Source organism: Chlorocebus sabaeus, chromosome X (genome assembly GCF_047675955.1).
Source record: "Chlorocebus sabaeus isolate Y175 chromosome X, mChlSab1.0.hap1, whole genome shotgun sequence".
NCBI lineage: Eukaryota > Metazoa > Chordata > Mammalia > Primates > Cercopithecidae > Chlorocebus > Chlorocebus sabaeus.
The window spans coordinates 103,876,205-103,903,979 of record NC_132933.1 but is presented as its reverse complement, the minus strand read 5'-3'; the positions used below and the strand labels follow the sequence as shown (position 1 = coordinate 103,903,979).

The window sequence follows — 27,775 nt, the reverse complement described above, 5'->3', positions numbered from 1 at the left end:
CTAATTAATAATAATCTCTTTTTTTTTTTTTTTGAGACGGAGTCGCCCAGGCTGGAGTGCAGTGGCGCAATCTTGGTTCACTGCAACCTCCGCCTCCCAGATTCTCCTGCCTCAGCCTCCTGAGTAGCTGGGATTACAGGTGTATGCCACCACGCCCAGCTAATCTTTGTATTTTTGGGAAAGAAGGGGTTTCACCATGTTGGCCAACCTGGTCTCAAATTCCTGACCTCAAATTATCTGCCCACCTAGGCCTCTCAAAGTGCTGAGATTACAGGCGTGAGCCACCATGCCTGGCCAGTAATCTTATTATTATTATTATTTTTTTTTTTGAGACAGGATCTCACTCTATTACCCAGGATGGAGTGCAGTGGCACAATCTCGGCTCACTACAACTTCTGCCTCCCCTCCCAGGCTCAAGCGATCCTCCCACCTCAGCCTCCCAAGTAGCTGGGACTACAGATGCACACCACCACACCCAGCTATTTTTGTGTTTTTTATTGAGACGGGGTTTCGTAATGTTGCCCAGCTGGTCTCAAACTCCTGAGCTCATGCAATCTGCCCTCCTCGGCCTCCTGAAGTGCTGGAATTACAGGTGTGAGCCATTCTGCCTGGCCAGTAATAACCTCTTGACTGAAATCTACACACTTGATCTTACTATCTATATGAACACAAGCTCTGAACCTATACAGAAACACCTGTGACTCAGTACTGGCCCACCTGATCTCTTTGTAGGAAGCTGTCATAACATAGGTCTAAGAAGCCCCATCCTGGCCCCAAACAGTGGCTCACACCTGTAATTCCAGCACTTTGGGAAGCTGAAGCGGGCAGACTGCTTGAGCCCAGGAGTTTGAGACCAGCTTGGGCAACATGGCAAGACCCCATCTCTATAAAGAAAAAAAAATTAGGCAGGCATGGTGGCATGCACTTGTAGTCCCAGCTACTTGGGAGGCTGAGGTGAGAAGATAGCTTGAGCCCAAGAGGTTCAAGCTGCAGTGAGCCATGTTCACACCACTGCACTCCAGCCTAGACAACAGGGTGAGACCCTGTCCCGTCTCAAAAAAAAAAAAAAAAAAAAAAAAAGCTTAATCCTGAACTTGTACAGGAACAGGAACCCATAGTCTGGAGCTCTCTAGAAACCCCTGCTTGATTCAGTAAAGGAACAATAATATAGAAACCATAGGAATCCCTGTCCTCACTCTGTCTGATCAAGAGGATCAGAGGGCACATTTGAAATGACCCACCAGAGGTACACTAGAAGTGACCTGACCCTGCCCATGAATCTCTCTCCTCACACACCTCACACAGAAGGAAAAAAGGCCCCACCCTCAATCCTGTAAAAGAATCCCAGCCAGATAGAGACGATCAAGGCCTGACACTATAGCACAGACCGGCAAGCTACGGCATTCAAGCCAAAGCCAGACTGTGGGCTGTTTTACATTTTTAAGTTGTGTTTTAAAGAGAGAGAAAAAAAGAAAAATGCCACTGAGACTGTATGTGGCCTGCAAAGCCTAAGATGTTTACTCTCTGTCCCTTTATAAAGTTTGCTGACCCCTGCTCTACAGAAACCTCTCTTCTGACCCAACAGAAAAATGGGCCTTGACCCTTTGCAAGACTCCCTACTCTTTTAGGCTGCAGGTATCACAACTGTAAAATTTTTTGTACTGTGTTATCATTGTATGTGTTTTCTTTGGTGAGTGTAGGGATTTAAAGGTCTTAGGTCTGCAATTCTTCTGCGCTGAGACAAAAGATAGATTCAGGTAGGAGGGGTGAAAGGGAATCGGCGTCAGGAACTGGCATCAAGAGGATTAGAGGGCACAGCTACTGGGCGGTGAGACCGTCAATCTGTCAGTCTGATGCTGAACCCCCGAACTGCTTATCTCTCCGGTCCCAGCTTATAGCCCGGTAGGAAATGGTGGAGAATGAGAGAGGGAGATTAGAGGACAAACCGGCCTCCTGCAGAGCTGACATTCAGACACGGAGTGGGAGTTGCGGGGGAGACAGGGTGCCCAGGGACAGCTCCCCAGACTCACACACACTTTCTATTACTGCTTGGGAGCAGTGGTTACCCGTTGGAGGGGGCAGATAGGGAGAGCTGCTGCCCATGAGAACTCCCCTCCTCAAGTCCATTCTGGCCCTGGGCACTATTATTATCACAACTTTCCAGATGAGGAAACGGAGCACAGAGCTGTTCAGTAACTTGCCCAAGGTCACATGGTTAAGTCCCGTAACCTCAGTTTCCTTATCTGCAATGCAGTCTTAATAATGGGAACTCCCTCATAGAATTGTGGTTTACAACGATGCCTGTCACATAATACTTGCTATCATTACCATTCCCTGCCCCCACTAAGACTCCTTCCACCCAGAATATTGCGGCAGAATATTAATAACTAACATTCGGCGAGTGCTTCCTGTGTACCACCGTAGTGAATATTAACTTGGAAAATCCTCACAACATTTAGCATCGTCACCACGCCTATTTTGGCCGCCGCCAGCCAAAATCCAGTGGCAACCTCGCTCTCGGCCCAGCCACAACCAGCCCGCCCGCTCTACGTCATCACGGCGTGTCGCGCGGGAAGTCGCGGGGAAAAGGGAAGACGCCCCTTCCTAATTCCCTCGCTTCCTTGCTTCCTTTCGCGACACCGCAGGCCCGAAGAGCTCTTAAGTGACTGAACAGGGACGGAGGGGCGGCGGCTATGGCATCCAGGACGACAGCAACGGTAGCCGAGGCACGGGAAAGCTCGCGCCTCAGCCCCCTTGGGAACTGCCGGCGCCTGCGTTTTACGCAAGCGCAGCACAGCTGGCGTAGCACGCCGACGCACCGCCCCGAAGCCTGTGAGCTCGCGAGAGGTGTGGCTCAGCACAGCTGGCGTAGCACGCTGGCGCGCTTCCCCGCCGCCTGTGAGCTCGCGAGAGGTGTGGCTCGCGCGAGGGGCGCGGCCTTGAGGCACGCTCCCCTCTGGAGGCGGGATCTGGGCGGGCAGTCGAGAGACCAGGCCCAATGGAAAAGAAAGGCCAGGGCGCTCGCGTCCCCACGGGTCGCCAGAAACTTGGCGGAGCGAGCCAAGGGCGGAGTTTGAGAAAGGGGCTGCGTCCAGTGAGTGGAGCGGCGAGTACAGCGCGTCGACGGCGGAGGCGGGAAGGGGGCGGAGGCCGACCGAAGGCGGCTAGGGACTGGCTGAAGGGGGTTAGCGAAACGTTAGCGGTCGGGTCTGGGCAGGGGGTGGAGCTGGTTGAAGGAACGGGGCAGTCCCCTGAGGAGCGGGGCTGGTTGAAACGCTAGGGGCGGGATCTGGCGGAGTGGAAGGTACCGGTCCGGCCCGATGAGGGGTGGAGTTAAGTGAATCGTTAAGGGTGGAGCCGGGGCCGGGGCCGGGGCCGGCTGAGTGAGAGGGTGGGTGATTATCCCGGGAGGTAGGCCGAAAGGGCAGATTCGTGAAGGAATGGGGTCTGGGCCGGGCTTAGAGGGTCTGGGAATGGGGTTTGGGAGAGTGGAAGGGGCGGTGATTGGTTGGAAAGGGCAGGCCCTAAAACGGACTGAGTGAGCCAGGGGGCTCATTGCTCAGTGAAAGGGCAAGACTAGGGAAAGAGAATCCTGTAAAAGGGGTGGAGTCTAGCGGACCGGGCGGGGCCAGGTAGAATGGCCACCTGAGTGGAGGGAGAAGGCCTGAGAGAGGCGGAGTTTGGAAGGCTGTGGAGAATCAGATCGAGTAAGGAATGGAATCTAATAGAGGGGGCGGAGCCTGGAAAAGGGCAGAGAGGTGGGGTCCTCAGGGCACACTAGCCCCCTCACATACCCACGCTCCCACCTCTCCAGAACCGCGGCAGGGGTCAAGCCTCCTCAACTATGACCTCAACCGGCCAGGATTCTACCACAACCAGGCAGCGAAGAAGTAGGCAGAACCCCCAATCTCCCCCTCAGGACTCCAGTGTCACTTCGGTGAGGCCCTAGACCCGCCCTCATGAGGGGGAGAGGGAGCAAGTTGGTCATGCCCTGGACTCTGACCCTTCTCTCTGATTCACAGAAGCGAAACATTAAAAAGGGAGCCGTTCCCCGCTCCATCCCCAATCTAGCGGAGGTAAAGAAGAAAGGCAAAATGAAGAAGCTGGGCCAAGCAATGGAAGAAGACCTAATCGCGGGACTGCAAGGGATGGTGAGCAGGGCCTGGCTGCAGTTTAGACTCGTATGACAATCCAAACCCAAAGGTTCCCAACCCTGGACAGTTCCCTCTGACTCAGGGCCTGAAATGGATCTGTATGTCCTTTTTTTTTTTTTCCTCTGCAGGATCTGAACCTTGAGGCTGAAGCACTGGCTGGCACTGGCTTGGTGTTGGATGAGCAGTTAAATGAATTCCATTGCCTCTGGGATGACAGGTGAGGCTGGGTCCTCCAGGCTGTCTCCAAAACACAAAAATACACACATTTAGAGCCCATTAGCAAGAATAAATCCTTTCTTACCCCAGCCTGGATACTGGAAGCAGATGATTTGGAGAGGTAGGGCTCACACTTGAAAGGGTTCTTCTGTGTAGCTAACAAACATTTATTGCCTATTGTGTGCCAAGAGTTGGTGATACAAATGTACCAAACAATAGACAGGGTCCCTTCTCTAGGAGTGGATTGATGAGTAGGAGGGCAGATCATTAAACAGCCAACAGCAGTATGATGTGTTTAATGAAAACAGACTAAAGACCAGGGGATTCAAGGGTGTATAAAAGAGGATCCTAAACTAGTATCCAGGCTTCCCAGAAGGCTTTATAGAGGAAGAGACGTTTGTACTGAAACAGAAGGATGAAACCTCCCATTTGCTTTACTTTTCAAAAAGAATCAGCAAATCTTTTTGACTATATGTTCTGACCTCTCCTCACCACCTCCACTGCCACCATCATCATCACTCACCTAGACTTGCAGAAGCCTCCTCCATGGTCCCCTGCTTCCAGCCTCACCTCTATTGTCTGTTCATGCAGCAACCTAAAAAAATATGTATGAGATGATGTCTTTGTTAAAATACTTTAAGGAGGCCGGGCACAGTGGCTCACACCTATAATCCCAGCACTTTGGGGGACCAAGGCAGGTGGATCACTTGAGGTCAGAAGTTTGAGACCGGTCTGACCAACGCAGTGAAACACTGTCTCTACTAAAAATACAAAAATTAGCCGGGCGTGGTGGCACGCACCTGTAATCCTAGCTACTTGGGAGGCTGAGGCAGGAGAATCACTTGAACCTGGGAGGTGGAGGTTGCAGTGAGCCGAGATTGTGCCATTGTACCCCAGCCTGGGCAACAAGAGCAAAACTCTGTCTCAAAAAAAAAAAAAAAAAATGCTTTAAGGGCAAACTGTTGCCCTCAAGGTAAAGTCCAAATTCTTCATCCTGGCCTCGAAGGTTCCACATGATCTGGCTCCACATCACTTTGTGACCTCATCAGCCAATCCTCCTCACCCACACTAGTCCCCTTGTTCTTCCAACATGCCAGGCACCCTCTTACCTCTGGTCTGTACCCTGACCAACCCCTTTCCCAGAGATTCTTTTCGACCTTCTCTTCCAGCTACCTTTCACATCCCAATGAGACTTTCTCAGAGAAGGTTTTGCCTGACCAAACCCTACCCCAGTACCTGATCTTATTTTCCTAGCCCATGACATTGTTTGCTAATTGTCATACTTGTGTGTTTACCAATTAATATCTATATCCCTTATCCCAACCTAAGAGTAACTTACTATGGGAAAAGACTTCTTTTATGGAATACCTATTTACCATCTATTGAGGAGCTAGGAATGCAGTAGTAAACAAAACAAACAAAAGCCCGTGCCTTCAGGGAAAGGGGGAAGACAGACAATAAATAAACGAAAAGTAAATGATACACTGTGGTAGAAAAGGGCAGTGTTATGGAGAAGCAGTAAAGGGAGGATAGTAGGAGAAAGTACAGTGGAGGAGACTTCAATTTTCAATACACTGGTCAGGGCAGGCCTCACTGACATTCGAGCAGGGATCTGAAGAGGTGAGGGAGTAAGTCATGGAGACAGTTGGAGGAAGAGTATTCTAGGCAGGGCGGGGGGGGGCAGCTAGAGTAAAGTTCTAGGGCTGGCTGAAGAGTATTTGGTTCAACTGAGAACCAGGGAAGGGACCAGTGTAGGTGAAGCGAAGCAAAGGAAAGAAAGAGGGGTAGGAGATGGGGTCAGAGAGGTGATGGAGAACAGACAGTTTTGGGCCTTCTGGGCATGGGAAGTACTTTGGCTTTTACTCAGAATAGGATGGGAGCCTCAAAGGGACATGAACTGATTAGGGTTTTAACCAGTGTCTGGCTTTCATGCACAGAAAGGACTGTTGAGGTGGCGAGGGTCGAAGCAGGGAGGCCGAGGAGATGCCACCACAGCCCAGGTGGGAGGGTATGGTAGTAGCAGTGGCAGTGGTGAGGAGAGGGTCACACTCCAGAGCTGATGGAAGGCAGGACTGACACCACAGTTTTTTTTTTTTTTTTTTTGAGACAGTCTCACTCTGTCGCCCAGGCTGGAGTGCAGTGGCCGGATCTCGGCTCACTGCAAGCTCCGCCTCCCGGGTTTACGCCATCCTCCTGCCTCAGCCTCCCGAGTAGCTGGGACTACAGGCGCCTGCCACCTCGCCAGGCTAGTTTTTTGTATTTTTTAGTAGAGATGGGGTTTCACTGTGTTAGCCAGGATGGTCTCGATCTCCTGACCTCGTGATCTGCCCGTCTCGGCCTCCCAAAGTGCTGGGATTACAGGCTTGAGCCACCGCGCCCGGCCTCACACCACAGTTTTGGGGTAAGCAGCTGTGGAAGGGTGGATGGGGAGATGTGGAGAGAGCAGATGTGGAGCTCCCCAGTGTCCCCATGCATCTGTGACTGTGTCTCCGTCTCCCCAGCTTCCCGGAAGGCCCTGAGCGGCTCCATGCCATCAAAGAGCAACTGATCCAGGAGGGCCTCCTAGATCGCTGTGTGTCCTTTCAGGTAAGGCCCCCAAGCCAACACTCTGGGTAAAGGGCAGGGAGCTGACCTGACCTGGGCTCAGCCCATGCCTTAACCCTTTATCCCGCCTTTATTCCTCATCTCTCCCCAGGCCCGGTTTGCTGAAAAGGAAGAGCTGATGTTGGTTCACAGGTGAAGGCTTGGGAGCCTTGTAGGGATGGGGAGGAGCCTGCCCTGGACAAACCAGGGCAAGCTAAACGCTTTGGGAAGGAATGTCATGGTCTCTGTGGCCAGCCTTGGGCAAGTCACTGAGCCTCTCTGAATCTATGTCATCGCCTGTAACAAGGGAACCAGTAAACTTAAGTTCCTCAGGAGAGTTCGATGTGTGTCAGGTGCTTAGAACAGGGCCTGATGTATCATCAGTCCATCATGAGCTATTACTGTTACCATGATCTGATTGAACAGATGGTGGATGTGTGGATGTGTGGACAGAGTGATGGTGGATGTGTGGACAGAGTTTCCCCAGGGGCTGCAGGAACCCAGATTTAGAGGCCTGGTGCTGTGTGGCTCGAGGAAAGCTAGCTTGGCAGAGTGGGTATTTGAGCTGAGCTTTAAGAGGAGAAAAAGAGTGAGTCAGATGAAGAGGGTGACTGAGGGAAGGGAAGAACAGACAGCTAGACAAGTGTGGCCAAAGGCCTGAAAGTAGGATTTGGTATGGCTAGAGCAGGGGAGCAGAGAATATTACTGGAACTGAGGCGGGCTAGGGAAGAAACAGAATGTGTCTTAAATCCCGGCTATTCCTTCAGGTTGACAGTTGGGGGAGCCGAGCCCTAATTTGACCAGGGGTTTGGTGTGTGGATGGCTCAGGTGGGGAAGAGACAGGGCCCTGAATCTCATCACCCATCTGTGTCTAGCCTAGAATATATTGATCTGATGGAAACAACTCAGTACATGAATGAGGGAGAACTCCGCGTCCTAGCAGACACTTACGACTCAGTTTATCTGCATCCGGTATGGATGAGAACTGTGGGGGCAGGGAATGGTGGCAATCTTGGGGTCCCTATCCCTATGCCCACCCCACCCTGGGGCAAGCAGCTGAGTGGATAGGGCTGTTCTCTCCCTCACTCCCTCTCTGGCTCCCCACTGTCTCTCCAGAACTCATACTCCTGTGCCTGCCTGGCCTCAGGCTCTGTCCTCAGGCTGGTGGATGCGGTCCTGGGGGCTGAAATCCGGAATGGCATGGCCATCATTAGGTAGGACTCTCTAGCATTTGACTTTTTACATTGTTTTAAAGTCCTTCCTTCAAGTGTAAAATGTATTGATATGGGTAATATATTCATGTGATTCAAGAATCCAAAGGTACAAAAGAGAATATAATTAAAAATCTGTCTCCCATCCTTGTCACCCAGACACCTGCCTCCTCTCATGGGAGGTAGTCATTGGAGCCACTGACTCATGTGTCCTCCCACAAAGTCTTATTCAAGAAATAAATACCATATTTCATTGATTCTAAGGTGTACATTTTTTCATATCTGTAACATCTTGAAATCCGGATGCATCTTACAAACAGTGACATCTCAGAATTCCATTGGCAGTATTTTCTGCTTTGTTTTTGGCGTGTAAAATCACGGTACATCTTATCATCGTTGGCATCCCAGAATTGATGAAATGCAAAAGGTTTCTCCTCCCTCCCCTGTTTTTAACCACAAATGGTAGTAACACAACATACTCCCTTCGTACCATCTTTTCACTTACACATCTTGGAAACCTTTCTCTGACAGCATGTATCTTGGAGCCCGGTAGAACACCATTGTGTAAATGTACTCTTTGTTAATCAGCTCCCGACTAATGGGCATTTTGGTTCTCCTCAGTCATTTGCTGTTTCAAAAAAAAATGCTACAGCAGGCCGGGCGCGGTGACTCAAGCCTGTAATCCCAGCACTTTGGTAGGCCGAGATGGCTGAATCACGAGGTCAGGAGATCGAGACCATCCTGGCTAACACAGTGAAACCCCGTCTCTACTAAAAAAATACAAAAAACTAGCCGGGCGAGGTGGCGGGCGCCTGTAGTCCCAGCTACTCGGGAGGCTGAGGCAAGAGAATGGCATAAACCTGGGAGGCGGAGCTTGCAGTGAGCTGAGATCTGGCCACTGCACTCCAGCCTGGGCGACAGAGCGAGACTCCATCTCAAAAAAAAAAAAAAAAAAAAGCTACAGCAAATATACTAGTACCTTTATAAAAATAAAATGTTATTTTATACTAACATAACATAAAAATGTTACTTCACCCTTTTTAAAATATAGGTTGTGGGCTAAGTTCCTGCAACAGAGTGACTGGGTTTGAGAATGTATGCATTGATCATTTTATTTTTATTTTTATGTATTATTTATTTTTTTGAGACGGAGTCTTGCTCTGTCACCAGGCTGGAGTGCAGTGGCGCAATCTTGGCTCACTGCATCCTCTACCTCCAGGGTTCAAGTGATTCTCCTGCCTCAACCTCCCGAGTAGCTGGGACTACAGGCGCCCGCCACCACATCTGGCTAGTTGTTTGTATTTTTAGTAGAGACAGGGTTTCACCATGTTGGCCAGGATGGTCTCGATCTCTTGACCTCGTGATCCACCCGCCTTGGCCTCCCAAAGTGCTGGGATTACAGGCGTGAGCCATCATGCCCGGCCTTTATCATTTTAATGAACATTTTCAAATCTCCTTTGGAAACAGAGGGGTAGATTGGCAGGGGGTGAGAGTTTGAGGGGCTCCATGACTCAGTTCCCGGCAGATTTTTAGGCATCAGCATTAAAGGAATTGGTGGTCCAGGATTAGAGAGCGGGGGATAGTCTGTCTCTAAAGAGGAGGACCCCTCACACATTCCAGGCTGTTACTTTCTTGTCTTGCCCAGGCCTCCTGGACATCACGCCCAGCACAGTCTTATGGATGGCTATTGCATGTTCAACCACGTGGCTGTGGCAGCCCGCTATGCTCAACAGAAACACCGCATCCGGAGGTCAGCAGCAGAGGGCAGATGTGATGGGGGTGGCATGGGGTGGGGTGTCCTGGTCTGGGCTCTTCCCCCAGATTCACCTTGATCCCCTTGCACAGAGTCCCCTCTCTCTCCTGCTCCTAGGGTCCTTATCGTAGATTGGGATGTGCACCACGGTCAAGGAACACAGTTCACCTTCGACCAGGACCCCAGGTATACCCCAACTCCCACCTAGGTGCTAGACTCCCAGCCACCTCCCACCCTTACAGGCCCAGCCAGAAGGGGTCCAGAGGGAGGAAAAAGCATTCACATTCATGGGGCCTATCCTGGGATCAGGATCTGTGCTACTTTCTGTGTGTCTGCCGTCTCTCCTAATTTCACTCTGAGGCAGGGACTGTTGGGTTCCCCATTTTACAGATAGGGGGACTGAGGCTTATAGGTTAAGAGGTCACACAGAGAAGAACTGGGAGAGATGGGATTTGACCCACAAATATTTGAAGATCTTATTCACTGATTAACCCTTGAGTTGGAGTGAACCTCAAATTAGTGCTTTATTTTTTCTGATTAGGATAATGCTTCAAATTTGTTTATCTTTTCAGTAGATAGTAAAAAATAAATATAAATAAATAACAAACTATTTGTTTAAAGAAATTAAATAATACAGAAGTGTCTGAAGTAGTGAGTCTCCTCTAATTTCCATTACCTCAAAAATAAGTGTTGACAGTTTAGGTTATATCCTTACAGATTTTTTTCTACAGATGTCTGAATTTTTATTATTATTGTTATAATTATTAATAACACACTGCCTAATGGAATAATTCTCCCCATGTTCTTCGACAACTTGCTTTATTCATTTAACAGCATATCTGGGACATTTCTCCACGTTAGTACCCCTTAAAGTATCTTGTTCTTTGTAGTATTCAATTTTATGACTGTACCTCTGGTTATTTAACACCAGGACTTTTAAGATGCTTCCCAGTTTTTGCTATTACAGGCACTTCTACTGTGAATAGGCTAGTAAATATGTAATTCTGCACTTCTCTGAGTCTATCTGTAGGATGAATTTCTAACAGTGGATTGCTTGGGCCAAAAAGTCAGCATACTTTAAAGTCTGGTATACACTGTCTGACTTCCCTCCAGGAGGGGACCAGTTTACCCTTCCTGCAGAAAGTGATTGAGCAAGTCCTTGTGAGTAGGGGACATTACTAAGTACGGGTTGATTATCCCTTATATGAAGTGCTTGGAACCAGAAGTATTTCAAATTTCAGATTTTTTCAGATTTTGAAATATTTATATTATATTTAGTGGTTGAGCATCCCTAATCTGAAAACCCAAAATCCGAAATACCCCAGTGAGCATTTTCTTTGAGCATCATGTTGGCCTTCAAAAACTTTAGGATTTTAGGGCCAGGTGCGATAGCTCATGCCTGTAATCCCAGTACTTTGGGAGGCTGAGGCAGGTGGATCACCTGAGGTCAAGAATTCAAGATCAGCTTGGCCAATATGGTGAAACCCTGTCTCTACAAAAACACAGAAAAATTAGCCAGGCGTGGTGGCACACACCTGTATTTCCAGCTACTCAGGAGGCTGAGGCAGGAGAATCACTTGAACCCAGGAGGCAGAGGTTGCAGTGAGCTGAGATCACACTACTGCACTCCAGCCTGGGTGATAGACCGAGACCCTATCTAAAAAAAAAAAAAAATGTTTAGGATTTTACAGCATTTCAGATTTCTAGATTAGGGATGCTCAACCTGTAGCAGTTGTTTTATCTAGCCTTCTACCCAGCTGACTACAGGGAATCCACTTATCCAAGACATTTTATATCTGAAGAATCCAATTTAGGTTGGTTGTTCTCTAGACATTGCTTTACTATTTTCCAGCATTCAGTGTTCCTGACAGGTGTCTGCTTTTCATTCCTTTACAAGTAATCTACTTTCTGCTCTGCCAGGTTATCTTGGTGTTCTTTTTTCTTTCTTTTTCTTTCTTTTTATTAGACAGGGTATCACTCTGTCACCCAGGCTGGAGTATAGTAGCGAGATCATAGCCCACTGTAACCTCAAACTCCTGGGCTCAAGCAATCCTCCTGCCTCAGCCTCCCAAGTAGCTAGGACTGCAGGCATGTGCCACCACACCCAGCTAATTTTTTAAATTATTTGTAGAGACAGGGTCTCACTATGTTGCCCAGACTGGTCTCAAACTCCTGACCTCAAGTGTCCTCCCACTGCAACCTCCCAAAGCACTGGGATTACAGGCATGAGCCACTGTACCTAGCCTTGATGTTCTAAACTTTTACCCTGGCCTTTTCACTCTGCTCAGTAGTAGGTAGACATTTTACATCTGAAGATTCATGCTTTTCTTAAATTCTTGGAAATTATTCTCTATTAGATCTTTGATAATTTCTTCTTTGTTTTCTCTGTTCTCATTCTAGGACTTCTGTTAGTCAGATGTTAGACTTCCTGGGTTGATCCTCTATGTCTCTCTTTTTTTGAGTTTTTTTTTTATTTATTTGAGACAAGGTCTTGCTCTGTTGCCCAGGCTGGAGTACAGTGGCACAAATGTGACTGACTGCAGTCTCGACCTCCCGAGCTCAAGCAATCCTCATGCCTCAGCCTCCTGAGTAGCTGGGACTACAGGTGCACACCAGCATACCCAGCTAATTTTTTAATCTTCTGTAGAGACGGGGTCTCACCATATTGCCCAGGCTTCTTATTTTTTATCTCATGTTTTCTGTCTCTTTTTTCTTTTGCTGTGACCTGGGAGATTTTGTCGACTTTATCCTCAAGCCCTTCTGTTGAATTATGTATTTAGATATTCTGTTAAACTCCAAAAGCTCTTTCTTCCTCTCTGTTTCTATGCCCTCTCATTCCTGATCTTGTTTTTATAGAGTATGAATTAGAATTGCCAGCCGGGCGTGGTGGCTCATGCCTGTAATCTCAGCACTTTGGGAGGCCGAGGTGGGTGGATCACTTGAGGCCAGGAGTTCAAGACCAGCCTGGCCAACATGGTGAAAGCCCATCTCTACTAAAAATACAAAAATTATCCAGACGTGATGGTGCGCACCTGTAATCCCAGCTACTCGGGAGGCTGAGGCAGGAGAATTGCTTGAACACAGGAGGCGGAGGTTGCAGTGAGCCAAGATCATGCCACTGCACTCGAGCCTGGGTGATAGAGGGACACCCTGTCTTTAAAAAAAAAAAAAAAAGAAGTGCCTTAAGTTTCTTCTGTTGTCTGAATTATGTCTCTTTATTCTGAGGCTGGTTGAATTATTTTTTCTTGGTCCTTCTCTTTTATGCTGATGGTTTCCCTCAAATGTCTAGCAATCCTTATTTGGCTATTTATACCCAAGAATGAAGGCCCATTGTAGGGAGCAGAGGACTACGCTGCTGCTGCGGTGTTTGTAGATCTGTTTTCCTGAAAGGCATTTCCCCAGAATGGGGACAGGGAATGTCCACTGACAGGTTGCAACGTTAGTGAGTGTGGGCAAGTACCCGGGCATTAGATGGGATCCTGCCAGATGTCAGAACAAAGGAGGCCTCTTCTTTGGAATAACATCTCTTTTCCCTCAGCCTTGCCAAAGGTGTGTCTGTTCTACTTACCTTTCCCAGTCTAGCTTTGGGCTTTGTTGGTCATCTCTACTGTTTTATTATGATGGGTTTTTAATACTTCATTAATTTTTCTGGTTTTATCTTTATTATTTTTTTCCTACTACATTCTTTATTTTGTTCATTTCTGGCTTCTGGAATTGAATGCTTCAACATTTATCAACTCATTGGCCGATCTCATTTCATCTGTACCTGTACCCACTGCCCTCTTCCTGTTTTCCTTCAAAGCTAATCCCAGATACCTACCATATAATTTCTCCTGTAAATATTTCAGAATGCATCTCTAAAACATAAGTATACTTTTTTAGAAAAGCATTACCTTAGTATCAATACCTGAAAATTAACAAGAATTATTTTCTCAATCTGCCAAGGGTCTGTCATTCAAAGAATTCTTTAATATCATTAATCATTCTTTTTGTTTGAATAAATGCATAGGAGGCTATAGCTGTGTGTTCTTTTGTGGGTACACTATTGACTACACACACAGATGTGAAACATTGTGAATATATTCAGTGCATTCTTCCTTATAAACAAACGTGTAAACAAACAAACAAAAAGAACATGTCCATACCCTTGAATCTCCCAGCTCCCCATCTCTCAGTCTCTGAACTCCAGCAGCAGGGAGACAAACTGGACAGTCCTTAAAATGCTGTTGTGAAGACAAGGAAAGCAGATGATCTAAAACTAAGTAGTTAAAAGAAACAAGTAACTTTGGTGCATTGGTGATTCAGTGGGGCTCTTCAGAAGGGATTTTGTGTGCATTAACCTGGATCTGTACTGGATTTCTCCAGAAAAGAAACCTCAGGTTATCTTGGGTGCCCCCTTATCCTGCTCAGCATGAGACAGAGCACCCTGGGGCTCCTGGAATCTCAAAGTCTACTTTCTAGAAATTCATTGAAGTCTCTTATTCTCTGACATCCTTTCTTCCACTCTCTCTTTCTGGGTTGCTGTTTATTTACAATTTCTTTACTGTATTTTGACCGGGGTGGTAGGAGGGTGAGGTAAACTCGTGCTATCAATCCACCATTTAACTTGAAGGTGGTTGAATTTATTTTGAATTTCCCTTCTGTTTTCTTTTTAAACTTAGCTTCCTTGAGTGCTAGTTCTGCTGTTTGTTGACTTTGATGGCTCTCTTTTAGAGTCAGCTTTCTTCAGATCTTTTCTTTATTGCTGTCTTCCCCGATGAATTTTTTTTCTTTTTCTTTTCTTTTCTTTTTTTTTTTTTCTTTTTTTGAGACAGTCACACTCTGTCGCCCGTCTCCCAGGCTGGAGTGCAGTGGCCCAATCTCAGCTCACTGCAACCTCCACCTCCTGGGTTCAAGCAATTCTGCCTCCATCTCCCAAGTAGCTAGGATTACAGGCACATGCCACCACACCCAGCAAATTTTTTGTATTTTTAGTAGAGATAGGGTTTCACCATGTTGGCCATGCTGGTCTCCAACTCCTGGCCTCTAGTGATCTGCCCACTTTGGCCTCCCAAAGTGCTGGGATTACAGGTGTGAGCTACCGCACCCGGCCCCTGATGATAATTTTTATGTCCTACTGTGTTTCTCTTCCTCTAATGATTAACTTACCAAAAGTTTAGAACCAAGATTTATCTATCAATGTCAAAAATAAAACAATCATCCTCCACCCACTCAAGACCAGAGCTTTTGCATGTTTTTATTCCCAAATTCCAAGCTCTTTTCCCTCAATTTTAAGAATCTTTTTATATCACTTGCATTAAATTTCACAACTACATTATCAACACATTAAAATGTGACTCTTAAGTTTGTCTAGATTCAGTGCATACCACTATTTCTTGCATTTCCCTAAAAAAGCTGCCTTAGATCCTCTCTGGAACAAGGCAGGGGGTAAATGACCAGATAGAAGGATGGATGGATGATAGATTATTCATTTTGCTTTCCCCAGTCAGAATTAAGCCCTCCCATGGCCCCTTGCTGGGCTTTCTGTTAAAACACGTGCATCGCATCTTTTCAGTATCTATTTTGCATGTCCGTCCATCTCATCCCTCTGAGTGCTCACTCTCTTGCCTATAAAATAGAAGTAGTAGTAGAGGTGACCTGTAAGGCATTGGGGAGAAGGAATTGCCCTCTCACTGGCCTTGTGGCAGCCCCAGCCAGCACCCCGTCTCCAGTTCCACCCACAGAAGCAAGTCTCACCCCTTCCCCCCAGGTCTCTCTACTTCCTGCTAGAGAATCACCCAACTCCCCAGCCTGGCTTGAGGCTTTTTTCAGCCTTAGCTAGCTCCCCGCAGCTAAGAGCCCCATGCTCCATTTGGGACTCCAGTGTCACAGGGTTTGACCTGCTGTTACTACTACCTTTGTCATGGGGCAGGTAGTGGGCAGACATGATCTAGAATACCCCACAGAGTCAGGAGCCCCCATGATCTGGGATAGACCTTAGAGCTGAGCCTGAAATTGGGTGGGCACTGAGGGGGCAGTGATATTTGCTGAGGAAGAGGTTCTAGTGAGAGACTAAATGAATGAGTGAGTGAGGTAATGGATAAATAAAGATAAGAATGGATAAATGGTAAGATAATTAAATTGGTGACTGAATGTAAGGATAAATTAATGGAAGAATGGATTCATGGATTAAATAATTAATGGGGAAATTAATGAATGAGAGAATGAACGAGTGGTTGAATGGGGAAATGAGTGGTAGAGGAAACTGGCAACTGTTGGGTTGCGAGTGTCTATGGGGATTGACTCTTCTCCAACTCTCTTACCTCTTTTTCTTCTGCCCCCAGTGTCCTCTATTTCTCCATCCACCGCTATGAGCAGGGTAGGTTCTGGCCCCACCTGAAGGCCTCTAACTGGTCCACCACAGGTTTCGGCCAAGGCCAAGGATATACCATCAATGTGCCTTGGAACCAGGTCAGCATCCACCCACCCTTTCTCCCCAAAGTAAGGCCCAGCCCCGCCCTTCTGTCAGCAGCTCGGGACAGGTGACTGAACATCCCCCACTACACTCCTGTGTCTGCAGGTGGGGATGCGGGATGCTGACTACATTGCTGCTTTCTTGCACGTCCTGCTGCCAGTCGCCCTCGAGGTCCTGGGGGTCTGGGGTGTGTTGGGGGAGAGGAGTGGCCTTGAAGGTTAGGCCGTGAGGGCAGGTAGCCTCATGGAGTCTGTTCCCCCTTCAGTTCCAGCCTCAGCTGGTCCTGGTGGCTGCTGGATTTGATGCCCTGCAAGGGGACCCCAAGGTAAGGCAGGCTCCCTGGGGCGGCAGATGGGCTGCACGGAGCCAGACTGACCCTCCATGTCCCCCCAGGGTGAGATGGCCGCCACTCCGGCAGGGTTCGCCCAGCTAACCCACCTGCTCATGGGTCTGGCAGGAGGCAAGCTGATCCTGTCTCTGGAGGTGAGTGACTCACCTTCGTCCCTCAGCCTGTGGATCCTGGAGGGCTTAAGAACGAAGCTTTCAAGTCCAACAGGAGTTCCTGGCCCAGCATTTCACTTACTAGCTGGACAACCTTGCATAAGTCACTTCACTTCTTTGTGCCTCCGCTTTCCTTCTGTAAAACGAGCATAATAATGGTAATCACCTCATATCATTGTCCAGTGAATTCAATGAGGCCCCCTTCTAAGTTCCTTGTTGCTTGACATTTGGTATGCACTCTCTTATTATTATCATCATTATTGTTATTCCCTGGTCATGTCTGGTCCTTTCCTGATCCCCCTTCACAACTCCTTGCCCCAGGGTGGCTACAACCTCCGCGCCCTGGCTGAAGGTGTCAGTGCTTCGCTCCACACCCTTCTGGGAGACCCTTGCCCCATGCTGGAGTCACCTGGTGCCCCCTGCCGGAGGTGAGCCCCAGTGGAGGAGGGGAAAGTGGGAGCCTCACTGCCTGCCCACATTCCTTGACCTCATATTTTCTCCCTGCCCTGCCCTGCAGTGCCCAGGCTTCAGTCTCCTGTGCTCTGGAAGCCCTTGAGCCCTTCTGGGAGGTTCTTGTGAGATCAAGTAGGAAGTGGGGTGTGGGCCTGGTGTGGGGTGGACGTGGGATGAGCCCTGGGGCAGACTGTCTTCAGACTTTCTCTGACTTTACTGGGCTGCCTTGGAGGTAGAGGGTCAGGCCCTCTCTCTCCCTGGGCCCTGGTTTCAGGCCTCCCACCCCATTTTCTATTTGGGTCACCTGAGTTCCAGAGTATGACGGGGATTCAGAGTGAGAGGGTAGGACAAACGTGGCCTCCCCCTTGTAGCTGAGACTGTGGAGGGGGACAACATGGAGGAGGACAATGTAGAGGAGAATGAGGAGGAAGGACCCTGGGAGCCCCCTTTGCTCCCAATCCTGACGTGGCCAGTGCTACAGTCTCGCACAGGGCTGGTCTATGACCAAAGTATGATGAATCACTGCAACTTGTGGGACAGGTAGGCATTTGGAGGGCTGGATGAGTAGGTGTTGGGGGTCCCTCCCCATCAGGCACTAAGCCCCTACCTCTCATTTCCCCACTGCTAGCCACCACCCTGAGGTACCACAGCGCATCTTGCGGATCATGTGCCGTCTGGAGGAGCTGGGCCTTGCTGGGCGCTGCCTCACCCTGACACCGCGCCCCGCCACAGAGGCTGAGCTGCTCACCTGCCACAGGTCAGACCCCGGTACCTGGGGTGGGTGGCTTCCCAGGACTGTGGATGAGGTCTCAGGGGCTGGAGCTTGGGTTTCCCCTCCCAGGGAGCTGCTGTAGGACTTGAGAGGGGCTGAAGTTCCTGTCTTGCGGGTGGGGTCCAGGGAGGGGATGGACCCTCCTCACTGTCCTGCCGGTGCACCTCTCTGTGCCTCCAGTGCTGAGTACGTGGGTCATCTTCGGGCCACAGAGAAAATGAAAACCCGGGAGCTGCACCGTGAGAGTTCCAACTTTGACTCCATCTACATCTGCCCTAGTACCTTCGCCTGTGCACAGCTTGCCACTGGCGCTGCCTGCCGCCTGGTGGAGGCTGTGCTCTCGGGAGAGGTGTGTCCTCTGGGCTGGGGAGAGGAGGACCTGGGGAGAATGGAAAAAGAGGGCCACCTGCTGTTTCTGGAGGCTCTGAGAGAGTCAAGCAGGGCCTGAGGAAAGGGGCCATGGGGAGGGGCACAGGAGGGGGCGGGCCTAGAGGCTGCAGTAATAATGGAAGGAACTGGAGAAAGGGAAGGGTGGCCAAGTGTGGTGGCTCACATCTGTAATCCTAGTGCTTTGAGAAGCTGAGGTGAGCTCAGGAGGTTAAGGCTGCAGTGAGCCATGATTGTGCCACTGCACTCTAGCCTGGGCAACAGAGTGAGACTGTGTCAAAAAAAAAAAAAAAGGTTGGGCACGGTGGCTCATGCCTGTAATCCCAGCACTTTGGGAGGCCGAGGCGGGCGGATCACGAGGTCAGGAGATCGAGACCATCCTGGGTAACACGGTGAAACCCTGTCTCTACTAAAAAACACACAAAAAATTAGCCGGGCATGGCGGCGGGCGCCTGTAGTCCCAGCTACTCAGGAGACTGAGGCAGGAGAATGACGTAAACATGGGAGGCGGAGCTTGCAGTGAGCCTAGATAGCACCACTGCACTCCAGCCTGGGCGACAGAGCGAGACTCCATCTCAAAAAAAAAAAGAAGGAAGAAAGGAAGGTGAGGGTGAGCTGGAGGGCAGGCTGTCCGATCTTAGCACCCTGCTGCTTCCTAGGTTCTGAATGGTGCTGCTGTGGTGCGTCCCCCAGGACACCACGCGGAGCAGGATGCAGCTTGCGGTTTTTGCTTTTTCAACTCCGTGGCTGTGGCTGCTCGCCATGCCCAGGCTATCAGTGGGCGTGCCCTGCGGTAAGGACTCCCTGGGAACCCCCCAAATCCTGATCCTTGTGGGGACCTGGATGCTCTCCCCAGCCCATTGCTTACTCATCATGCCCCATGGTCCAACTCCCAGGACTTCCCCAGAAAGAAGTAAGGGTACAGCCCTTACCCAGAGAAGGACTGAGGATGGAGCCTCTCAGTGCCTATTTAGATAGGACCCCCAGATCATATTACCTGGGTGCTTATAGAACAGGATTCAGGGTCCCACCTCAGCATTTCTGGCCTATAGCAGCTGCCTCGACAGAACCCAGGTCCAGGCTCCTGATGCATACTCCAGAAGACCCAGGAACCAGTCCCCAGCATTAGCTGCCCAAGGCCTAGGGTCCAGTTCCCTAGCAATGACCCAGAAGAGCCCAGGGCCCAGCCCCGAGCACTTGCTCAGGCCTACAGAACAGCCCTCGGGAACCAGGATCAGACTTTTCTCCTTAACTGATAGGACTAGGGTCCTGCCACTCAGCACTAAATGCCCCTACAGACCCCAGGGGTCTGGCCTAGCCCTCTTCCAGGGGGTGAGTATCCTAGGTTACTGAGGTGCTGTCTTCTCCCCAGGATCCTGATTGTGGATTGGGATGTCCACCATGGTAATGGAACTCAGCACATGTTTGAGGATGACCCCAGGTAAGGGGCTGCAATCAGGGGCCACAGTGTGATCAGGGAGGTGGGTGAGCACCTCAGGGGTACTGGAGCCCCTAACCAGCCATGGCCCCCTTCCTACCCCCTCCCCGGCAGTGTGCTATATGTGTCCCTGCACCGCTATGATCATGGCACCTTCTTCCCCATGGGGGATGAGGGTGCCAGCAGCCAGATCGGCCGGGCTGCTGGCACAGGCTTCACCGTCAACGTGGCATGGAACGGGCCCCGCATGGGTGACGCTGACTACCTAGCTGCCTGGCATCGCCTGGTGCTTCCCATTGCCTACGAGGTACAGCTCAGGATAGATCGCAGGATGTATGTGACATGCCTGTGCAGGTGGCAGCCTGGACCTGCCTCCTCAGCATGTGTGTGCCTGACTGCCAGGTGGCTGATGATATGAGACAGCCCATGGGTGATAAATGAGGCTACCGGGGCAGTTGGTGACTGTGATCACTTTGTGTATTTGCCTGTGCACAGGTGACTGTATATGACTGCCTTCTCTGTGTGACACTATGTGAGTGACTGTCTTGGCTGTGTGTGTGAGGGCCTTCTGACTATGCAGCAGTGGCCCGTGTCCTGGCTGGATCTGTGTTGTGTGTGTGCCATCACAAGTGCTTGAGTATGTGTGTGTGCGACTCTGTGCAGGCAGGTATTTCTCACCTTTTCTCTGTGTGATGGGTGTGATATTGTATGTCACTAAATGCAACCATCTCTGTGACAGCCTGTGTGGGACCCTCTGGATGTGAAAGCCTGTGTGTTACAGCAGTCACTGTCTGGCTGTCTGCCCTGGCTGTTTGTGTGTGTGTCTCTGACTGGGAGGTAGCTGCCTTCCCTCTGTGTGAGCTGGGGGGCTAGTGGCTTGCGTATTGCTGACTCTGGGAGGGAAGGAGGGGGTGTGAGCACCGCTCTGTCACCCTGGGCGCTGATGTGCATCTTTGGATCTGCACGTGCACGGGTGGCCAGGACAGCCTTCTGTATGTGTACAACTGTATGTGTAAGTAACCAGCTCTTGTGGACACACCAGAGTGCATGTCGCCATTGTGGCTGTGTGGTAATGGCATGTGTATGTGACTCTGCAGGGTGGCTGCAGGTTATTGTCCTCTTTGAGAAACTATGTGTGTGTGTGTGTGTGTGTGTGTACATGACTAGTGCAGATATGTAGTACTGGTCTATATGGGACTGTGTGTGGCAGTACTTGTGGCTCTGTGTGACTATCTTCTCTGTGTGTGGCACTTGCATTGCCATCTTCTGTTATGGAAGTGTGCAAGCACCTCTCTTTGGCACTATGTATATAAAACCCTATATGTTGTGTATGTGTGTCCCACATTTGACCCTGGGGTGTGTGTGTGTAAGGACATGTCTCTGTCTCTCTGTTTTTCATGTCACTCTCTTGACGTCTGAGTCTGTCTCATGTCTCATGACTATGTCTCATGTCCCTATCTGTCCCTTTCTACTGTCTCCATGTCTCTAAGTCTGCATCTGTTTCTTCTGAGTCTGTATTTCTTTTCTTCCCCTCTTCATTTTCAGTCTCTGCTTCTGCATCTCCCAGTCTGCAGATCCTGTGTCTCCATCTCTCTGACTGGCATCTCCATGTCTTCATTTGTCCTTTTCTCCATGTCTCTGGGTCGCCATCACTTACTATCTACCAAAAGCCCCCACCCTCATGCTTATACATCTCTTCTCTCCCTGCCTCAGTTTAACCCAGAACTGGTGCTGGTCTCAGCTGGCTTTGATGCTGCACGGGGGGACCCGCTGGGGGGCTGCCAGGTGTCACCTGAGGGTTATGCCCACCTCACCCACCTGCTGATGGGCCTTGCCAGTGGCCGCATTATCCTTATTCTAGAGGTAATTCTCTCTTGGTCCCTCTTCCCACAGTGGGAGGGTAGTTTGGAAATGTTGGCACCATCACTCAGGACAGTTTCCTGAAATCTCCTTTGAGTGTCCCTGCCTGGGATTGTTGGCACATACTGGGTAGTAATAAGAATAACAGCAACATTAACAGCCTTAATTGAGTGCTCACTATGTGCAGAGCACTCTTCTGAGCACTTCATGTGTCTTATTCATTCAGTTACTTGGCAAGGCAGCCTTATGAGGTAGGGTCAGCTTACCTCATTTTCCTCTCTCAAGATCAGGGAAACTGAGGCACAAAGAGGTGTGATGACTAGCCTGAGATGGCACATTTACTGATGGCAGAACCAGGACTTGAACCCATGCAGCCTGGCTCCAGGGTTTGTACTTTTTACTCTACCTAAACTGCCTCTAACAAGTTCCTGGGACAAAGGAAATTCACTGACCTTTGTAAATGGCTCAGTATCCCCATGCCCTGTGCCTCAGTTTCCTCATTTTTATGAGGCAGGCTAATCATGGAGGAATATCTGGCATATGGTAAATGCTGAATCTGTTGGATCTGGTTTTTTGTTTTTTTGTGTGTTTTTCTTTTTTTTTTTTTTTTTGAGGCAGAGTCTCACTCTGTCACCCAGGCTGGACTGCAATGGCACGATCTCAGCTCACTGCAGCCTCCACCTCCTGGGTTCAAGTGATCCTCCTACCTCAGCCTCCTGAATCACTGGGATTACAGGCACCAGCCACCACGCTCAGCTAATTTTTGTAGTTTTAGTAGAGATGGGGTTTCACCATGTCGGCCAGGCTGGTCTTGAGCTCCTGGCCTCAAGAAATCCACCCACCTCAGCCTCCCAGAGTGCTGGAATTACAGGCGTGAGGCACCGCGCCTGGCCCCTGGTTACTGTTATGCATTGTTCAGATATTAATCGGCTCAGCAACCTTCTGTGCTCTTATTCTCTTTTCTTTTCTTTTTTTTTGTTTTTTTTTTTTTTTTTTTTTGAAACGTCTTGCTCTGTTGCCCAGGCTAGAGTGCAGTAGCGCAATCTCGGCTCACTGGGTTCAAGCAGTTCTCTGCCTCAGCCTCCCAAGTAGCTGGGATTACAGGCGCCTGCCACCACACCCAGCTAATTTTTTTGTATTTTTAGTAGAGATGGGGTTTCACCATGTTGGCCAGGCTGGTCTTGAACCCCTGACCTTGTGATCCACCCGCGTCAGCCTCCCAAAGTGTTGGGATTACAGGCATGAGCAACCGTACCTGCCTCTTTTTTTTTTCCTTTTGAGACAAAGTCTTGCTCTGTCACCCAGGCTGGAGTGCAATGGCGCAATCTCGGCTCACTGCAGCCTCCATCTCCTGGGCTCAAGCAATTCTCATGCCTCAGCCTCCCGACTAGCTGGGACTACAGGCACATGCCACCATGCCTGGCTAATTTTTGTATTTTTAGTAGAGATGGGGTTTCACCATGTTGGCCAGGCTGGTCTCAAACTCCTAGCCTCAGGTAATCTGCCCGCCTCGGCCTCCCAAAGTGCTGGGATTATAGGGGTGAGCCACCATGCCTGGCCTGTGCTGTTATTTTCACCACTTTACAGATGAGGAAAATAAGTCACAGAGAAATTAATTGGCTTGCAAAAAGTCCCACTTACTGTGTGCCCAGTACTGCTTGTGACAGGACACGGTGGGAGTTAAGAACACAGATGACTCCATCAGAGAGCCCAAGTTCAAACCCCAGTGCTGCCTCTTCAGCTGTTATGACCTCGGACAAGTCATCTAACCACTCTGATCCTCAGTTTCTTTATCTGTAAAAAGAATAGCGACTGGGATTCCTGTGGAATGTAAAAAAAAGTCAATACAGGAGTCCATGTGGAGAGGGAGTCCAGTTGTTCCTGTACTAGGTCAGGGCAGGGTCTTTTGTATGGATTCACAGCAGTCGTCTTGTGCAGGTCAGGTCAGTGGTTACTGTATGATGTGAGGCCAGGGGTTCCTGGACAGTGTGAAGACGGATTTCTGTATGGCATGAAGGCAAGTTCCTGTATAGATTGAGCACCTGTGGTTGTGAGGATTGAGTTAATATGCATGAAGTACTTAAAATCAGGTCTGGCACACAGCAAACAATAAATGTCAGCTGTTACTAATGCTTTTATCAGTATCGTTATCTTGCACTTTACATCACAATTTACTCCCCACAACAACCACCTTACACAATGGGTGCTGCCCATCTTACAGGTGTGGGTTCTGTTCACTTGTTCCCAGTACTCTGCCTCCCTCTCCAGACTTGCAGGGCTCAGTAGGGAGGATTGGGGAGGCAGGACATGTTGCCCTCCAAATTCCCCAATGAACCCCCACCATACTTTTCCCTCCCCTTTTCCTTAACAAAGGGTGGCTATAACCTGACATCCATCTCAGAGTCCATGGCTGCCTGCACTCGCTCCCTCCTTGGAGACCCGCCACCCCTGCTGACCCTGCCACGGCCCCCTCTATCAGGGGCCCTGGCCTCAATCACTGAGACCATCCAAGTCCATCGCAGATACTGGCGCAGCTTACGGGTCATGAGTGAGTGGATTTGGGGGCGATGGAGGGAACTCAGGGAAGGAGGGGGCTGGGGGGCAGGGATTAGAGGCAGGAAGGAGGACAGTACCCACACTCAAGGATCTCCCTCCCTGGTTCCAGAGGTAGAAGACAGAGAGGGACCCTCCAGTTCTAAGTTGGTCACCAAGAAGGCACCCCAACCAGCCAAACCTAGGTTAGCTGAGCGGATGACCACACGAGAAAAGAAGGTTCTGGAAGCAGGCATGGGAAAGATCACCTCGGCATCATCTGGGGAAGAGTCCACTCCAGGCCAGACTAAGTCAGAGACAGCTGTGGTGGCCCTCACTCAGGACCAGTCCTCAGAGGCAGCCACAGGGGGAGCCACACTGGCCCAGACCATCTCTGAGGCAGCCGTTGGGGGAGCCATGCTGGGCCAGACCACCTCAGAGGAGGCTGTCGGGGGAGCCACTCCGGACCAGACCACCTCAGAGAAGACTGTGGGAGGAGCCACTCTGGACCAGACCACCTCAGAGGATGCTGTTGGGGGAGCCACGCAGGGCCAGACTACCTCAGAGGAGGCTGTAGGAGGAGCTACACTGGCCCAGACCACCTCGGAGGCAGCCATGGAGGGAGCCACACTGGACCAGACTACGTCAGAGAAGGCTCCAGGGGGCACCGAGCTGATCCAAACTCCTCTAGCCTCAAGCACAGACCACCAGACCCCCCCAACCTCACCTGTGCAGGGAACTACACCCCAGATATCTCCCAGTACACTGATTGAGAGTCTCAGGACCTTGGAGCTAGGCAGCAAATCTCAGGTAAGGCCCACCACACCCAGGTAGGGGCAAGAAGGGGCAAGAATCAGGCTTCTCTGATACATCTCTTCTGCGTGTCCAGGGGGCCTCAGAATCTCAGGCCCCAGGAGAGGAGAACCTACTAGGAGAGGCAGCTGGAGGTCAGGACATGGCTGATTCGATGCTGATGCAGGGATCTAGGGGCCTCACTGATCAGGTGAGCTCAGGGAGAGGCTGGGACTGTGGCTTCCTTCTCTTGCCAATTTGTGTCTCCAGGTAGGAGCATGTGATAAATAAACATATAATGGGGAGATGGGGTCTTCAGCTTACTCAGTTTCACCCACCCACTCCAGGCCATATTTTATGCTGTGACACCACTGCCCTGGTGTCCCCATTTGGTGGCAGTATGCCCCATACCTGCAGCAGGCCTAGACGTGACCCAACCTTGTGGGGACTGTGGAACAATCCAAGAGAATTGGGTGTGTCTCTCTTGCTATCAGGTATGGAGCAGAGGAAGGGGATGGGGCGGAGGTTGGAACTACAGGGGGGTGCTGACCCCCACCTGACACACCCCCAACCTCAGGTCTACTGTGGTCGTTACATCAATGGCCACATGCTCCAACACCATGGAAATTCTGGACACCCGCTGGTCCTCAGCTACATCGACCTGTCAACCTGGTGTTACTACTGTCAGGCCTATGTCCACCACCAGGTGGGCCCTGGGTAGACCCTTCAATACGTGCACACTCACCCCGCACACACACACACCCCTTCTGTGATTGGGTAAAGGGAGACCACAGGCCCCTCTGCATGGCTGCCTCATGTGATTATTTTGCATGGGGCGGGGGCTGTGGGATAGTCCAGAAGACAGAGTGGTTGAGGGCTGGAGTGGGGGCAGCCCTGCAGCCGAGGTAGAGGGGTCCTCACTCTCTCTCACCTGCCCTATTCTTGCCTCCTCCTCAGGCTCTCCTAGATGTGAAGAACATCGCCCACCAGAACAAGTTTGGGGAGGATATGCCCCACCCACACTAAGCCCCAGAATACGGTCCCTCTTCACCTTCTGAGGCCCACGATAGACCAGCTGTAGCTCATTCCAGCCTGTACCTTGGATGAGGGGTAGCCTCCCACTGCATCCCATCCTGAATATCCTTTGCAACTCCCCAAGAGTGCTTATTTAAGTGTTAATACTTTTAAGAGAACTGCGACGATTAATTGTGGATCTCCCCCGGCCCATTGCCTGCTTGAGGGGTACCACTACTCCAACCCAGAAGGAAAGGGGGGCAGCTCAGTGGCCCCAAGAGGGAGCTGATATCACGAGGATAACATTGGCGGGAGGGGAGTTAACTGGCAGGTATGGCAAGGTTGCATATATAATAAAGTACAAGCTGTTAAAAAACCTGGAGAAAGCCTTTTGACTTTGAGCAGGTGGAGAACCCCACATCCCTGGCCAGCAGAGCCAATGAGTAATGAAGGAAAGAGGGAGTGGGTCTCTGTCAGGTCAATCCCCTACCCATCCATTGCCCCCAAAAAACTAACTGAAAATAGAGCAGCCATTTTGACTGGCTCCATGGGAGATGAAATGGTAGAATCCATGAGAAAATGGGTGCTTGCCTTAGAAATAGGGGCCTCACAGCCAGTCCCAGCCACACCCACACCCTAGGCTGAGAAGGCAAGAAAACTAGCAGGAAGTATCCTCACCAGGCCTGTTTCCCCATTTGTCTCATTGGCCTGACGGGATGGCGGGAGGTCCAGGTTTAACTTGAATGTGGTGGTCATGGTAGCTTCTTGGCAGAAGGGGTGCCTGCCGTTGACTGGAGGTGGGAAATTGGAGGACAGTCTGAGAGTTGAATTTCTCCCACGTGGTGAGAATTGCTTTGGCAGCTCAAGGGAGTAGGAGCTGAGGTTTCCAGGACTTGTCTTCATGGCCACCTTATGATCCCGAGCTGACCACCACAGCCTTACTGAGTCAAGAAGAGGAAGGATGGGGAAGGGCTGGGGCTGCCCCGTTTTTGTTTTGTTTTGGTTTTTGAGATGGAGTCTTGTTCTTGTCGCCCAGGCTGGAGTACAGTGGCACGATCTTGGTTCACTGCAGCCTCTGCCTCCCAGGTTCAAGTGATTCTCCTTCCTCAGCCTCCTGAGTAGCTGGGGTTACAGGCGCCCGCCACCACACCTGGCTAATTTTTCTATTTTTAGTAGAGATGGGGTTTCGCCATGTTGGGCAGGCTGGTCTCGAACTCCTGACCTCATGATCCACCCACCTCGGCCTCCCAAAGTGCTGGGATTACAGGTGTGAGCCACCGCTCCCGGGCCAGGGGCTGCCCTGTTTTAAGAGCCCTCTGGATGCCCCACCTCTGCTGCCCTCTCATTGATCAGGACTGTGCATGTGGTTGCCATAGCTGCAAGGGAGCCTGGGAAATGTGTAGCTTGACAGTCAGCCGCCTCTGATCAGGGGCTTTCTTCCCTGGCAGAATGACCTCTCCTCTGTCACTCTCCACTTTTCTCCAGAGCTACCAAAAAACGGAGCTGAGGCAGCATGGGCTCTGTGGCCTCAAAGAGCTTCCCACAAAACGGTTCCCAAAGTCAGGCCATCCTGGTCAAAATCTGACCCCCAACTCTCCCACACACACACACCACCAATAGGAAAGCAAGGGAGAGGCGCTGTAGAGGACACACAG

General features: G+C 50.3%; 1 protein-coding gene across 7 annotated transcripts; it reads left to right on the top strand.

The window, feature by feature from the left end:
- Nucleotides 1–2,694: 2,694 nt before the first annotated feature.
- HDAC6 (histone deacetylase 6) lies at nt 2,695–26,502 on the top strand. Of its 7 annotated transcripts, none has more exons than XM_073013735.1 (29): nt 2,695–2,717; nt 3,815–3,937; nt 4,023–4,151; nt 4,283–4,371; nt 6,872–6,956; nt 7,066–7,106; nt 7,829–7,925; nt 8,070–8,167; nt 9,810–9,914; nt 10,035–10,103; nt 16,241–16,367; nt 16,477–16,542; nt 16,637–16,696; nt 16,765–16,854; nt 17,194–17,300; nt 17,390–17,457; nt 17,697–17,865; nt 17,954–18,082; nt 18,278–18,446; nt 19,144–19,277; nt 19,857–19,925; nt 20,037–20,229; nt 21,636–21,785; nt 24,156–24,330; nt 24,448–25,124; nt 25,204–25,317; nt 25,454–25,600; nt 25,684–25,812; nt 26,064–26,494. In XM_073013735.1, the coding sequence occupies exons 2-29, from the start codon at nt 3,845–3,847 to the stop codon at nt 26,130–26,132; spliced, it is 3,648 nt and encodes a 1,215-aa protein (XP_072869836.1). In that variant the 5' UTR covers nt 2,695–2,717; nt 3,815–3,844; the 3' UTR covers nt 26,133–26,494. The 7 variants fall into 7 exon arrangements, with proteins under 7 accessions (XP_072869836.1, XP_007989808.2, XP_007989815.1 ...); XM_007991617.3 differs by lacking the exon at nt 2,695–2,717 and adding an exon at nt 3,003–3,094; XM_007991624.3 differs by lacking the exon at nt 2,695–2,717 and adding an exon at nt 3,070–3,184 and having other exon boundaries at nt 26,064–26,502.
- Nucleotides 26,503–27,775: the final 1,273 nt, after the last annotated feature.

Coding starts and splice junctions, on each gene's coding strand:
- HDAC6 (XM_007991624.3), top strand. CDS start 3,845: ATGACCTCAACCGGCCAGGATTCTACCACAACCAGGCAGCGAAGAAGT. Junction 9,915..10,034: donor CAGAAACACCGCATCCGGAG/GTCAGCAGCAGA, acceptor TCCTGCTCCTAG/GGTCCTTATCGTAGATTGGG. Junction 25,601..25,683: donor TGTGTCTCTCTTGCTATCAG/GTATGGAGCAGA, acceptor CCCCAACCTCAG/GTCTACTGTGGTCGTTACAT.